Here is a 15,660-nt window from a genome sequence, read left to right on the forward strand (position 1 = left end):
TGGGTACCCCTGCTCTGCTTTCCACTGCCTGTTCCTTGGTGCCTGTCCCATTCTGAAGAACATTCTTTGCCAGGACATAACCCTCCCCAGACACTTATTAGGGTCATGCCAGACACCATGTGCTTTGCTCCTATAAACTCATTCAGCCGTGTCCACGTCCTGATGCCCTCAACATCCCCATCTTACAAATACAGAAATAGTGACAGCACATTTTGATGGACCCAGATGGAGAACCCATGCAGTCAGACCAAGTCCATGCTTTTAACCCCGACTATAATCACGTGACTGATAGATGCTGGGAGAGGCAGGATACCCACAGGACAAGAGCCTGTGGACTTTGTAGTTTCCCATTTTATTGGCAGGCGCTCTTCTCTTTTTTACATAAAAGAAGTCTATTTATTTTATGTATGTGTATGGGTGTTTTGCCTGCACATATGTAAGTGCATTACATACGGGCCCGTGCCAACCCAGGTCAGAAGAGGACATCTGATCCTGGAAATGGAGTCACACCTGGGTCCTCTGCAAGAGCAACAGGTGCTTTTAACTGTGAGCCGTCTCGCCAGCTGCCAACTGGCAGGCACTCGTGGGGTTTATGCCAGCACTGTGGGCATGCTCACAGCTGTGCATGGTGTGTGCATGTAAAGGCTGCATTCTGCAGTCGTGGGGAGCTCATATCCCACCCACATGGGAAGTGTGGGCAAGTGTTCAATGTGTGCACATGTCTGTGCACCCGGTGCGGGTCCTGTAGGGGCTGGGGGAGGGCACATCTCTGTCCTCTGTGTACTGATGGCATTCTGCCCTTCAAAGGTGAGGGCTAGAGTGGAGCTGTGGCAGTGTGTTTGTGTGGCATGTGCAGGGCCCCCCATTATGTCCCTGGCATCAAGAGAAGGTGTGGCTGGGAAGGAGAGTGGGTGGGAATTTATCCCTTCCCACAGGTCTTTTGTTTGGTTGGTTTTGTTTTGAAACAGTGTCTCATGTAGCCCAGGCTGGTCTCCAACTTTCTATGTAGTCAAGGATGGCCTTGAACTGGTCTTCCTGCCTCTACCTCCAGCGTGCTGGGATCACAGACAGCACACCCGGCTTGTGTGTGCTGTGGCTGGAGCCCAAGGGGAGCTCCACCTACAGACTCCTCTCCCCGCCCTTTCCTCTCTTCCCGCAGAGGTGGTGCAGAAGCCCGGGCAAGCTCTCTGACCATGCCGAGGCTCGGGGTGGCTTTCTCAAGACACGACACACATTGTGCACATGAAGACCATCACATGACCTAAGCATGTACATGCAGATGCTTATCTCTGTATGCTTGCTGGACCCCTTACATATACATGTTGATAGCATGTAGTCACATATTTAAACAGCATGCCAATATGGGTCGTTGGATTCACAGAAGACATATGTGACTTGTGTGATAAGTACATATGCATGTGTGTGCATGCCTGTCTGGAGAGTGGCATCCAGGCCAATGGAAGAAGGAAGGTGGAGGTAGGAAAGGTTACACCATGAAAGACCTGCCCTGCAGATCTGTTTCTGTCAGCACCTAGTACAGTGATCTAAGCCTTCTTCCTCATTTCTGCATTATAGGTGAGGATAATGACATAGTCAGGCAAGGCCGTGCATACCTGTCATCCAGAACTCAAGAGGAGGAGCCAGGAGGGCCAGGAGTTCAAGGTTATCTTTGGCTACATAGTGAATATAAGGCCAGCCTGGGCTACATTAGATGGCATCAGGGCCGGAGAGATGGTTCAGCTGTTAAGAGTATGTACTATTTGCCGGGGGGGGGGGGGGGGGGGTTGGGAAGAGGTAGCTCACACCTTTGATCACAGCACTCAGGAGGCAGAGGCAGGCAGATCTCTGTGAGTTCGAGGCCAGCCTGGTCTACAGAGCAAGATCCAGGACAGCCAGAGCTACACACAGAGAGAAACAAAAGCAACAACAATAACAAAAAAAAGAGTACATACTATTCTTGCAGAGGACCTGAGTTCATTCCCAGCACCACATCTGTAACTGTAACCACATCTGGCCACTCACCACAACCTGTAGCTCCAGCTCCAGGGGATCCAACACCCTCTCCTGGACTCTGTAGATACCTACCCACATATGGGACAGGTAAACACACAGACACATATGCACAAAATAAAAAATTTAATGTAGCCCTTGAGGAACTGGAGATATGACTCAGTGGTTAATAAAGGCTGCTCTTCCACAGAACAGGGGGGTCAGTTCCCAGCACCCACATGGCAGCTCATAACCATCTGTAACTCCAGTCCCGGGGGATCCGATGCCCTCTTCTGGCCTCCTTGTGCACAAGACACACATAGAGCAGATACACATACAAGCAAAACACTTAGGCACAGGAAATAAAATAATCAACAAATAAATAAAGTGACTGTGTAAAAGAGAGGCGGGGGAAGATGTGGGGCAAGGCAGTAGGTGCTCAGTGCATGCTCACTGAGAAGGCAATTGTGTGGGGGTTGACATGTGCCTACACATAGAACTTTCCGTGTTCACAGGGAGTATACTGGGAAAGCTGTGCATGTGCATGGGGCCAGATGCAGGGACGCATGGGAAACATGCCCAGGCCCTGGGGATGGATGCACAAGGCTGAGGGGTACCCGGTGGTGTGGCCGTGGGTTGTATAGCGTATGTTGGAGGCTGCAGCCAAGACCCTTATTCTAGGTGGGGCTGGCGTTGAGGGGGCCTGGCTGGGCCCAGGGGGTATCCCTGGCTGTCAGTCCCACGGTGGGTGGGGGTGTGCCCTCCAGCGGTGATTGAGCCTCTGCTCTCCCACCAGGCCTGCCAAAATACAGCAAGACAGGGTGTAATTACCAGCACTTACCGCGGCCATTACCCCCCTCGCTGCCGCCTGTGACACACGACCCGTCAGCTCAGCATTTGCACCATTAAGGGGCCTCATTAGCATCCCGGCTCTGAAGCAAAATTACCCTCACTGCTCATTTCAAGATGTCATCAATTTTAATTTAGGGCCCAAAGATAGTACAATGGGAAGGCCCTCCCTGGCCTGCTGCACACGGAGTGAGCCGGTGGGGGAGGGGCTGGGGAGCCAGGCCAAGGAGGGCATTGAGGGAGAGGGACCAGGCAGGCAGAAGGAAAAGCAGAGGCAAGGAAGAAGTCCACCCCCCAACAAAGGACATCCCTAACCCGGAGCTTCCAATGCTGCCCCCTCTTGGGGTGGGGCAGTGACCATCCACCCCCAGGATGTCTGGAGAGCTGAAAGCAGCGTTTAACCCCTCCTCCGTCCCTTACAGCAGCCTGAGTGGTTATAGATCTCCATCACAGATGGGGAAACTGAGGCACAGACTCTGCCATGCAGCAAGCTGTGTCAGAGTCCACCATGAAATGTAGATCTGTTTGGCTTTGCTGCTTCCAGCCTCCCAAGGCCCAGATGCTGTGGCCTTGTGGGACAGCCTCAGTCAACACATCTGGGGTGTGAGCAGGCAGAGGCAGCCGTACCCCGGCCTCAGACTGCCGGGCCCATCCGCAGGGACCCTCACTCATTTTGGCCTCTGCACCTTCAGGCCTTACTGCACACCGGCATCCCACACCTAGAGGGTCCCCTCCTCCTCCTGCAGGGGGAGCGCTCCCGTCAGCCTGGCCCCCAGAGACTCAGCTCACTGTCAACTCTGCCCCTTCCATCACTCCCAACCGTCACGTCTGTGTCCCCAGCTCACATGTCGAGCTCACTGAAACAGTCTAGTCCTTTATCCCGCCAAGGATATCCAGCTGGGGTCAGCTCTCAGGGAGTGCCTAGCAGTTACTCAGTGACGCTCCGCTAGCCGCAGGGGGCCCCACTCTCCATCACTCCAGAATGGCTGAGACTCCAGAGTGACAACTTCAGCCTGTCTCCCGTCGAACAAAGTGGCGCGCCGTGAAGGCGTGTCGGACGACTAGCGACCGAAGACAGGAACAAATGTGTCCGTGGGCAGGTCTCCCCAGGACAGACACCTCAGCTCCTCACCAGCCCCGCAGCCTCACGGGCACACTCCACGCCCTGTAATAGTTTCGGGACAGGAAGAGCAGACGCCACATTTGAACCTTGCCAGTGGAAGGTTGGTTGTCCAGACTGCCTGGCTTAGGGGACGGATGGAGAATAGTGTCTCCAGCCAGCTCGGCCTGGCAGCCGTCAGTCAACATGCTCAGGCAAGACCTGGTAGTCCATGAGCCTCAGTTTCCCCAAGCGTAAAGGACATTCCTCTAGTCACTGTGGGATGAGGCTTGAGGCAGCAGGAAGCAGGCTGGGCATGTGAGTTGAGGAGCAGGGCACTGCCTACTCTCCTACCTGCTGCAGCCCTTGGGGCCTCCTGCCTCCCCCCCCAACCCCCCACCTGCCTGGTGAGAGCAGTCAAGGGCCCATTCGCCAAGCCCGTGACAGGGTCCTCATGGCAGCCAGCTCACAGAAGACAGATCGCTGCCTTAATCACTCTGGAAAAGAACCCCAAGCCGATATAATATTATAATTAATTAATTCACTAAAAAGGTATTAAATTTCTCTCCCCCCTGTGGATATTATCTGAATTCATTGACCTTTAGAAAAATCACCCTCTAATTGTAACCAGGTCCAAAAGCATTTGCGGCCTATCCCTTTTACATTAATAATATCTTCCAGGACCTGGCTCTGGCTGCTTAAATATTGTATAAATTCCACTGTCCCCTCAGAAAAGCGAGAGCAAAGAAGAGAAGAGTCTGGAAGACAGCGGGAGGGTGGGGGCAGGACAGCGGGGTGGGGACCTGGGAGGTGGAGCAGGGAGGGCATTAAAGGCTCTTTCCAGCGGCTCCGATGGCCAGCCCGGTCGGCCAGAGGGCCGGGGAGGGGTTAGGCTTCGAGGTGGGCAGGGCCAGGTGTTGCTGAAGTCGGAAGGTGTCTCCGGGTGTGCAGCAGTGTGTCTCATCCTCAGCTTGGTAAAGGCCACAAAATAGCAAATGAAGAATCAGACTGGAAAGAATGGTGGGGATTGGAAATGCCAAGCAGGACCTTCCGGGCTCCCAGCTGTCCCTGTAGATGACAGGTAATCCAGAACCGGCAACCAGGGAAGAGGAGCCGCTGGTGTGGACAGACAGATAGACAGATGTAGGAACTGGAACTGAGGGGCCAGGGGATAGGACGCTATGGATGTGCCCCATCTCTGCTCCCCCAGCTCCTTCCGGATGCTCCCACATGGGACCCAAGGAAGGTACAGCTGCTGGGAACTTGTCCCACCATACTTTGTCCCCAAGGCCTTAAAGGGGTCTCCCTCGCTGGAAAGGGTCAGCGGGGCCATCTTTGCGTCAGAGCGCTGCACTCAGCTGCAACAAGACTTCCCCTTGCAGACGTCCCAAAGGTTACCCACCCTCTAAGGACGAAGAACAGAGTCCCCTGTTTAACCGGGGGAAAGTCATAACCCGCAGCCTGACTCCTTGCCAGCCAGTCTCTGATACATTTTCTGGTGCCTTGAAGTGCTGGAGGCAGCGACTGGGTGTGGATTTAGCCACAGAGGTGGACAGCAGCAGCCCCAGGCAGGAAGGGAGGGAGCCTTCCAGGCAGTGTGGACTGCTCAGTCCTGAGACTGAGTCCCCACACTGCTGCCTGAGCCCGCGCGCCCTCGTGTGGACAGAACCCCACTCACACCCCGGTCCCTCCGAGGTGCCACGCGGACCCACACTGCCCACACAGCAGGAACCCTGAGACCCGGAAGCTGCGGGTCCCGGTGACGGGGGTAGCTTAGTGTGGTTTTGAGGGGTTACATGAGGACGTAGAAGGTCACTCCCCAAGGTGACGGGAAGACCAGATCCACTAACCACCGGAAGTGCGGGCTCCTGAGTCTGTGGACCCCACATCCTAGGCTCCAGGAGACCTCACCCAGAGTTCAGGGTTCACTAGGAGTCTCAGAGAGAGGGTCTAGGGAGGAAAGGTCGTAGACAAAGAGAAGGACCCTGGACTGGAAGGAGATGTGCCCAAGCCAACTCAGGCTCTATAAGGCCATCCACAGCTCCACCTGACCTTGAGATCAATCCTTCAGCTCAGCCGACCCGGCGCCATCGCGCCCACGCTGTTGGGCGCTTTCTTTCTCCACATGTTAATTCTCCAGTGTTGATTAGATCTCTCATTCTTCGAAGAGGAAATTGCCCTCTTGGACATTTCATCCTGGGATTTTTAAAAATTCGTTTAAATTAGGCTTCTTTGGCCTTTTAGGGCCCTTTGAAGAGAAAGCCATTTTGGTCCCGTGGCAGAAGAGCCTTGAAAATCGAGGAACCAAGTAAAACCTGCCAAGGCCCTGCCGGGGCACCAGGTTCGCTTCCCCCTCCAGGGAAAGGGTCTAACATCCCAGAACCTGGAGCAAACGGTGTCCTGGAACCCCACTACCAGACAGTGCTGGAGCAGAAAGGAGGTGAGCCCACACCTTGGACTCCTAGCCAGGGTCCTCTGTTCCCATTTATTCCAAATCAGGTTCAAGCTGGTCCCTTTCCCCATAGCCATAAGGATACAGCCTGGGGGTCACCTCCAAGCGGCCTGTAGCTACCCAGACAGGGGACGAATGTTGAGGGCCCCACTAGAACACGGCCCAGCCAGAGCAACACCTGGGGAAGGCTCTGAGAGCAGACCTGTCCACTCTCAGCAGCACACGGAGCTGTGGGACCAGCATGGCTGCAGCGCCACCTTGTGGCGCCACTGAGACACAATGCCCCCAGTCGCACACCGTAAAGGTTTCTCTCTTCCCTTGGAGTCAGGGCTGAATTCAGGAGAACCTCCTCCAGACCCTCAGGGAAGGGGCCCACTGGGCTGGTTCCCGCCTGTTGTGAGCGGAGGCCGCATGCACCGCAGAGCCAGGACGACGTGATACAAAGCACAGTGTTTACTAAAGGCACAAAGTGGGAGGTCCGGGGGCGGGGGTGCTCTCCACCCTGAGCCCAGACTCCTCTTCTGGCCACCCCACCCTCATACCACCAGGGGAGAGCTGTTAGCACCAAAGGGGGGTGGGTGCCCCACCTGTGGGGGAAGTATCAGGCTGGGGGACAGGCTGGGCGCCATCTAGTCCCAGGAAGGCAGGCCTGGGCACCCCCAGACCGGCTGCTGCCTCAGAGGTACCTCTTATACCTCCTTCTCCAAAACGTCCTTCATGGAGGGACCCAGGCTCAGAAGAGAGGGCTCCCCTACCAGGGTTTCATCTTATCCCTCATTCACCCCACCCGTGTTCTTCCCCATCACGATTCTGCCCCCAGAGGAGGGGCCCATTGGCTGCCAGGCAGGCACTAAGTCCAAACGGGCCAACCACAGGGAAGGAGAAGCAGGGTAGGCGGCTACTTCACACCAAGTGCAGCCTGAAGGATGGGAAGGCTCTGCCCTGTCCTCCCAGCCCCCAGGCAGCCCCTGCTCCTTGGCACAGGGGCAGCCAGCGTCACAGAACATCGCCCTCCTCCATGCTGAAGCTGCTCCGTCGGCTGCTGGCCTTGGAGGCCTCAGGGGACATGGTGGAAAAGAGGGGGTCGGAGGCCAGGGGTAGCAGGGAGTCATCTAGGAGCATTAAGTCCAGATCCTTCTTGGACAGGTTGGGGAATGGGGAGGAGCCATGCTCTGTCCCCAGGGGATCATGGTAGCCTGTGGGCCCCTCATCACCCCCACCCCCAAAGCTCAGGCTGTGGCTGAAGTCCAGATGATGAAAAGGAGACTGCGGCTGGGCGGCTGGGGGCAGCGAGGCCTGGGGAGGTAGAGCCGGCATCGGCTCGGGGTCAGGGACCTCAGGCCCCAGCATCAGAGCCTCCCCCGGGCAATCTTCACCGGGCAGCTCTTGCTTCACCACCTGCTGGGCCAGCTCAGCCATGTTCACACCGGACGGCGAGGTGGTGGGGAGGCCGTGGACTCGCGCCTGCATCTCCAGCTCCTGTTGGGGACAGATGGGGTGGTGAGATACTCGATACCAGCACCAGGCTAGCCCTCCCTCTGCCCTGCTGCACCACCTGCCCCCTTCCCCTGAGACACTCAAGAACAGCATGTCTTGGCTGGAGAAGAAAGCGGGGCGTGGGGGAGGAGGGGGCAGCTTGAATCTAGACCAGGATCTATCTCTAAGTCACAGCTTTAAGCAGCAAATATCCTGACAGATACAGCTTCCTTCCCGAATGGGCTTTCTTTCCAGATCTCCAACCTCAGATGTTCACACCCTGACCCAGGGCTCTGGAGCCAGAGATCAGTGGGAGCCACCCGAGGAGCCCAAAGCCAGGGCCAGACCTGGATACGAAGCCAGAGCTGCTTGTTGGTCATCTCCAGGCGCCGGGAGTGGTTCTCCAGCTCCCGGGATTTCTGCAGATCCTTCTGCATCCTCCGGATGTAATCCACAGAGGCCTTGAGGATGGTACCCTTATTCCAGCGCACGTCCCTGCAGCCACAACCATGCAGAGTCAGAGGTGTGCACCAGAGGCCACCTGACCAGGTTCCTCCGACACTAGGCTTGGTTCAGAGCCCCAGCTGCCTCCACTCCTGCCCATGCCGAGCCTTGAGTAAAGGAGGTTTGTCCACAGCAATGACCAGCTCCTCTCTTGGGCTCAAGCAATCCGCCCGACCCATACCCATCACCCTGTCTTCAGCTCTCACTTGCCCTGCATCTCTCTCCTCTCCATCAGCCCGGGGCCCTTCCGACACTTTCCCATGACTCCTTCTCCAGGAAGTCCCCGCTGTACCCCAAAGCCTCCCTTCCCAACAGAAGCTGTCTTGACCCAGCAGAGGTAGGAACCCTCTCTTCCCAAACATGCTACCTGCATCATTGCCCTTAGCCACCGAGAACCGGTAACATTTGCAGCCGCTGCCCAGCCCGGCCCCTCCCCTCCCTCCAGAAACCTGCTCACAGGTCATTGGCCTTGGGGATCAGCATTCCCAGCTCCTTGATGCGGTCATTGATGTTGAACCTGCGTCTCCTCTCAACTACAGATTAAGATTCAGGGGCACGGTTAGAAAGGTGGGGCCCCACCTAAGAGAAGCCCCCAACCTAGAGTAGGCACCCCATAGAAAATCTTAGTTTAAAATAAAAGGGACCCAAGGCCTGGTATGATGGTTTAATCCCAGTACTCGGGAGACAGAGGCAGGTGGATCTCTGTGAGTTTGAGGGCAGCCTGGTCTACAGAGTGAGTCCCAGGACAGCCAAGGCTGCACAGAGAAACCCTGTCTCGAAAAAAAAAAAAAAACCAAGCTGGGCGGTGGCGGCACACACCTTTAATCCCAGCACTCGGGAGGCAGAGGCAGGCGCATAGATCTCTGTGAGTGAGATCCAGGACAGGCACCAAAACTACACCAAGAAACCCTGTCTCCAAAACAAGACAAAAGAAAAAGAAAGAAAGCAGAGTCCCGAGGCTGGGACTGCAGGCGGGAGGTCAGGGTAGTTTAGACAATTAGGGGTGGGGTCAGGAGACCCAGCCAGCTTTAGCCAGAGAGCTCCCTGGGGCAATCGCCTCCACTCCTATCGCCCCAGGCCCTGAAGACTGAAATCTAATGAACTGGAAAATTCAAGAAAATGCCTCCCAGCAGCTCCTCCCAGTTTCCTAAAAAGACTTAAAGCAGTGGGTTCTCGAGCTTCCTCATGCCGCAACCTTTCAATACAGTTTCTCATGCTGAAGTAAAAGGAAAATAAAATTCTTTCTTTTTTAGTTTTTCAAGACAGAGTTTCTCTGTGTAGTTTTGGTGCCTGTCCTGGGACTCACTCTGTAGACCAGGCTGGCCTTGAACTCACAGAGATCCGCCTGCCTCTGCCTCCTGAGTGCTGGGATTAAAGGCGTGTGCCACCACCACCCGGCTAAAATTATTTTCATCGCTACTTCATACCTGTAATTTTGCTACTGCTATGAATCATAATATACATATCTGATAAGTAGTATGTGGCCCTTATGAAAGGGATGGTTGACTCCCAAAGGTTGAGAACCATTGGCCTAGTTGAAAGGTGGGGTTTTCAGCGGCCCTGGAGCATGTGGTGACCAGGACTATGGCCTGCCCGTACAGGGCTAGGCTGGGGAGCGAGGCTGTGCCAGCTTCTCAGCCCTGGTCAGATGAGGGAGGGGCGGGACTCACTTAGGTTATGGTTGTCTTTCTTCTGCCGTTCCTTGGCCAGGGCCCGGCTCTCAGCATCTGGAGGTCAGAGAAGGAGAGAGGTGGTGGGAAGAAGGGAGGGAGAAAAGAGAAGAAGGGGGAACCCCAAGGGTACGGGAGAAAGGACGGCAGTACCTGTGAGCTCTCGCTTCTGGGTCAGGTCAGCAGGGCAGGAGCTGCTGGTGACACCTACCAGGGAGGCTGTGACCTGGGGGTCACTGCTGTACACGTTCAGGTGGCTGCTGGACAGGGGTAGCTGTAGAGGAAGGAGTGGAGGGGGGGGTGGTGAGTCCTCGCCTGGACCCATGGAGCCAAGAGCAGCGGTTCGAAGGAGTGGTAAAATTACCCGAGCAAGCCCCTCTCCAGGATTCGCTGTGCAATCTGAGAAAGCGTGGCCTAGCACAGCCCTGCCCTCAGGAGCCCTGGGCCGGGGCGGAGGGGTGGCCGGGGCGGGGAGGTGGAGGAGGAACCTAACCGGTGATGGGATTAAGTCCTGTTGGGAGGAGCTCAGTCGATTTGGAAGTTCCTGAGAGTATGGAACAGAGCAGGAACATGGATAATAAATGCTACAGGCAGGTCTGAGAAAGACTGGCTAGTTCCTACCACAGCCAGCCACGGGCCTGGAGACTGTGTGGATGGGAGCCACTGAGGGAAGAGACTGGATAATTAACTGCAGAACCCTGCTCCTGACCTCAGTGCCTACTAGCAACAGGTCTGAACTCGGCCCTGCCTCCTGCTCAGCCCCCTAGCAACGTCACCCGGGCAGTAGGAACAGAAGACGGATGACCTCCTCCGGGGACTTTCTCTCTTGACATGGCAATACGCGGTAGTCTGCTCCAGCCAAAGGACCCAGAGCAAACAGGTGAGCCCCAAGAAAACAGGGTCTGCTGCTGGGAATGGACTCCTGTCACCCACCGGTGCTCTAGTCTTCATTTTAGCTTTATGTTTACATTTTGTGTGTACGTCTGTGTCCACAGGCGGGGTTGTGCAGGGGCCCACAGAGTCCAGAAGAGGGCGTTGGATCCCCGGAGCTGGAGTTATAGGTCACGGACATGGGTCTGAGTTCCCAGACTCGGGTCCTCTGCAAGAGCTGTTCCATCTGCCAGCCACGGAGCCATCTCTCCAGCCCCACCCTCTCTTCGTCCCTTCTGATCTCCCCACAACCCAAGCCAAGAGTCAGAATGATCCTGCAGACAAGACTGTCAGAGAAAAGGGTCCTGTGGCTGGGGACAAGGCCAGCCCTACCAAGTGAGTAACCCAAACCCTTGGCCCTGGGCACCACAGAGGAGGGGATCCACAGATCCTCATAGGAACAATCAGTTCAGGGCTGACTGATTGGACACACTGCTGCTCTGGAAGGTTCTTCCAGCCCCCCCTCTACCCCACTCAGGGAACTCCCTGAGACTGCCCCAATCACATACACTGGCCAAGGTTGGGGCATGCCTGTCTTTTCTCCTTCTTAGGCAAGGTCTCACTTATATAGCTCCAATTGCCCTAGAACTCACTCTGTAGACCAGGCTGGCCTTGAACTCCCAGATTCACCTGCCTCTGCCTCCCAAGAGCTGGAATTAACCATACCCAGCTTGTGTTCCTTGATTCAGTTCTACTCAGGGTCCCTGAGTCCATGCCACAGTACTTGATGGAGGTGACTCTTGCCTTCACAGAGACACCAGCTCTGCTTTGACATCTCTCCAGCCCCGAACCCCTGTGTGTGCCGCCCCTCCCCCAACCCAAGAGTACCGTGTTTGGCATCTGCATCTCAGGGTTGATGTAGCCCAGCACATTGTCCAGGCGCATAATGTTGTCGATGACATCGTCAAACTAGAAGACAGAAAAGTCCATTTGGGGACGGCCCACCTCAAGAGGGGAGCTGTTCACCTCCCACACCACCACCTCACCCCACCTCCTCATCTAGAGGAGGAAATGGGCTGGAGAAGGGCCTACAGCTGAGCCTAAGGCTGGTTTAGCCTTGTCCCCAGGAACCCCTGGCCAGGGAGCTCTCCAGGGCTATGAGAGCGCTCGGCTTTTCTCTGAGTCTGCCTTATCTCCAGCAGAGCTTGTAAGAAGATGGTAACTCAGACGAGGGCTCCCTGGGGCAGGACTGTGTCTCCCTCAGACAGGAGCTCCCTGAAGACACAGCTCCACCTCGGCCACCGAAACCAGACTTTTCCAGACTGCCACAAGGGCCACCAAACGGGCGGCCCTCACTCACCTCCTTCTCAGGGTTGGAGCTGATGTGCAGCATGGCCATGGGACTGTTGGGGGCGCTGTTGCTGGCTGAGGTGGACAGTACATGGCCAGCCCGCACCCCGGGGGATGCTGCTGGCGGGGGTTTCGGGGAGCCTTGGGCGGGGCTGATGTGGGCCGCAAACTTGTTCCCGTAGGTCTCAGATAGGTACTCCCGAACCTTCTGGTGCTGGGACTGCTGCAGGTGGTAGGAGGTGGGGTTCTCCAGGTAGGACTGCACCTGGGGGGGAGGGAGGCACAGCTGTGGAGGGGGCTGGGACTCCTGGGGCAGGGGCGGAAGTCGAAGCAGGGGCCCTACCTTCAACACCTCGCCAGGCACGGGTGGCGGCGACTGGAAGTGGACTGGGGTGTTGATGGCCGGGGTAGGTGGTCCCCCCAGTTGCGGCTGCGGCTGCTGCTGCTGTTGCTGCTGCATGTAATGCATGACGGCTTGCTGCTGCATGCGCTCTCGCTGCTCCTCCTGCTGCGCCTGCTCCCGCATGAGCTGCATGCGCAGCCCGATGCGTGACGCCATGGCGGTTGCTGGCTCGGGCTCCCTGCAGTCGAAGGGAGACAGGTCCATGAAGTACTCATCGTCCTCGTAGTCTTTAAACGTGGGCTGGCACAAGTACGGTTGCTCCCATTGTACGTAAGGAGAAACTGAGTCCTGACAGAAGGGATTTGCCCAAGGCCACTGAGCAAGCTGAGCCATGAGCCCAAGTTCCCTGACGCCTAGACCAGAGCGAGCACTCTGTCCTTCAGCGGCTGCAGGAGCCCACCTGACCCCTCGCTGTCACGGCCACATCCTGAGCATTTCATACCTGGCCTCAGCTCCGTCCTCCTCTCCTGCCCCTCCCCTGGCCAGCCCGCACCACACCTCCTCTGAGGGCCTGAGGAGCCTCCAGATGCTCCTCCCCCACCATCTGCTCAAAGCTCCACCATCCTGTTAGTTCCTGCCTGCTCTCGGCTCAGAACTCTCCATGGCTCCCAGTTCACTCAGAGCAAAAGCCCAAGTCCTTAGACGTGGCCTCAATGGTCCTCTGTAATCTGCTGCCTTCATGGTCCCCCCCAGACCCCCACCCCACCCCTGCATGCTTCTCTCCCTTGTTCTACCTACTCCGGCCACACCTCCAGCCTTAAACTATCCTTCAAACACCCCAGGCACGCTTCCACCCCCGGGCCTTTGCACTTGCTGTCCCGCCACCTGGAACATTCTTTCTACAAACACCACAGAGGCTCGCTTCTCCTCCTCCAAGACTGGAGTGTCCCCGTATAGCGCCGCTTCAGGACCACCGAGTTAAAATGGCCTTATCCCTGACTCCTTGCTTCTCTGGATCAGATGCCACCTTCTAGGGCAGGGCATTTTTGTCTCTTCTTACATTACGTTTGGTGTTGCATTCCCTGTCTATCCCTTACTAGGAATGCAAGTCCCCTGAGGGGACGCATTTCATCTGTTGGTTTACTGCGCTACCTTCGGCCTCTAGCCTCTGGGGCATGCGAGACAGACACCAATGGTGAGGAGAATGGAGAGAATGAATAGTATCCATGAAGCAGACACTGGAGATGTAGTCCCCCCCAGCTCCTGGATCCCACGGTCTCAAAGAGAAAGGGGGCCACAGGCAGGTATAGTCCTGTGCCGAAGGGCCACTTCAGGGCTCCTCGCTGCTTGGAGCTTGACCCATTGTGGGGAGGAGTGGCTGAGGCCCCCAAACCTAGGCTGGGAGGTGGGGGACCCCGAAACTGGGCAGGCTCCGTCCCTGGGTCACTGGGTGACTGTGGCCAAGTCCCTTCCCCTCGCTGGGCCACAAATGAGAAAGCAGAACCCAGCAACTTCTCAGGGACAGCCCAAGATTGAGAGGCACAGGGCTTCGGGGTGCCTGAGTCCATGAGGGCACAGTTAGGGAGTGGGGGGATTTGTCAAGATGGACTCGTGGTCGAGCAAGGGCTTTTCCACGGGGTGGGTGGATGCAGAGCCTGGTTCCCACCTCTGTTGTGTGGCCTGGGCCAGCTGTTCAGTCTCCTAGAGCCCCAGTTTCCTGCTGTGTGGACAGTGCCTTCCTCCGTGTCCAGTAAAAACTGGATGGCCAGTGCAGTACCTGGCAGTCTGAGTTCAGGAGACTGGCACAATACAGCCAGGGTCTTCAAACTGGCATCCAAGGCCTCCATTAGCCATGTTGGACAGCCCTGGCTCCACCCCAAACCATGCTCTTCATAAAAAAGGGGAAGCAGAGGCACAGGGCAGGTAAGTTTCTTGTGGCAGGTCAGAGCTAGGATCCACCCCAGGTATCTAGTCTACCCGGGTCATGCTGTGGAGGAGAGGGTGGTATCCAGGGCTGGGGGCGGAAGCGAAGCCCAGGTCACAGGTCCCCAACCAGGACTCCATCCTCTCTCTAAGCAGCTCCCTAATGGCGTGAGGATGCCCTCCATGCTGTCTGCCCCGTAGTTCATAGCCAGCCGCTATCACCTCATCTTTCACTCTCTGCCCGGCGAGGGCCCGAGCAGTCCATGTCTACAGGGCACCCCCAGGAACCCAGGCTCTGACTCCCCGCCCTCCCCATTCCATAGAAGCCACCAGCTGCAGCCGAGACAGCCTCCCACACCCCTTCTCCAGCTCTGACAGAGGGGCGTCCCTGTCTTCACACCACAGCCCATTAGCCACCCTGGCAAACAGACCCCTGGCTCCGACCAGATGCGGCCCCACACACCCACCAGGCAGCCAGCAGCCTCCCCTCCACGGACAATCCGACTTCAGATGGCCAGTGGGGGCCAAGGGGCCTGGCCGTGCCAGCCGGCTCAGGGGAGGGCTAGGGAGAAGGAATCCCTTGTTCGCCTGACAAAGGGTTGGCCTGGCCACCTCAAGGACTGTGCTCGACCCAATAGGCCCTGCTCTGGCTGCATTAGCCTCAGCTCCCTGTCTGTGAAATGGGCGTGGGAATTCAGCCCCTGGGAGGGGGGCTCCTGGCAGATGGTGTGAACAGGAGAGTCTGGCTGAGAGGGGTGGGTACCAGTGACCTCTGAGGGAGGAAGCAGGCAGAAAAGACTTTCCCACCCCCTAGCACCTCCTAGACAGAGCTACTGTACCCCATATTCCTGGTGGCAAAACTCTAGCTTCCCCTACTGAGCTTGGGAGAAGAGGTGAGGACCAAGGGCTTGTGGGAATTGGGAAGGAGAGACCCTATATGCTGCTCAGTCTCAGGGTGGGCTACCCAGGATGAACCAAGAAACAGGGAAAGTCCAAATGTCTGTGCCCCTCCTTTCCTGTCCCTCACAGCCTGGAAAGGGCCCACTGTGCAAGCCCAGGAACATAGGACCCACAGGGCCTACCATGTACAGGTCCGACCACCTCCCTTAGAGGACCCAGAAAGTCCCGGCCTCTC

General features: G+C 56.7%; 1 protein-coding gene across 2 annotated transcripts in view; it reads right to left on the reverse strand.

Moving 5' to 3' along the window:
* Positions 1–6,820: 6,820 nt before the first annotated feature.
* Positions 6,821–15,660, reverse strand: part of Tfeb (transcription factor EB) — a 52,019-nt gene continuing 43,179 nt past the window's right edge. Inside the window, exons 2-9 of one of the 2 annotated variants that reach the window (XM_028887205.2) lie at positions 12,603–12,840; positions 12,270–12,524; positions 11,798–11,878; positions 10,193–10,313; positions 10,040–10,096; positions 8,827–8,902; positions 8,213–8,360; positions 6,821–7,868 (exon numbers count right to left, since the gene is read on the reverse strand). In XM_028887205.2, the coding sequence (XP_028743038.1) occupies positions 7,386–7,868; positions 8,213–8,360; positions 8,827–8,902; positions 10,040–10,096; positions 10,193–10,313; positions 11,798–11,878; positions 12,270–12,524; positions 12,603–12,818 (1,437 nt within the window). In that variant the 5' untranslated portion in view covers positions 12,819–12,840 and the 3' untranslated portion in view covers positions 6,821–7,385. Of the gene's footprint in view, positions 7,869–8,212; positions 8,361–8,826; positions 8,903–10,039; positions 10,097–10,192; positions 10,314–11,797; positions 11,879–12,269; positions 12,525–12,602; positions 13,018–15,660 lie in introns of those variants that run through there. The other variant, XM_028887203.2, reaches the window with a different exon arrangement.

This window comes from Peromyscus leucopus, chromosome 16_21 (genome assembly GCF_004664715.2).
Source record: "Peromyscus leucopus breed LL Stock chromosome 16_21, UCI_PerLeu_2.1, whole genome shotgun sequence".
Lineage (NCBI taxonomy): Eukaryota > Metazoa > Chordata > Mammalia > Rodentia > Cricetidae > Peromyscus > Peromyscus leucopus.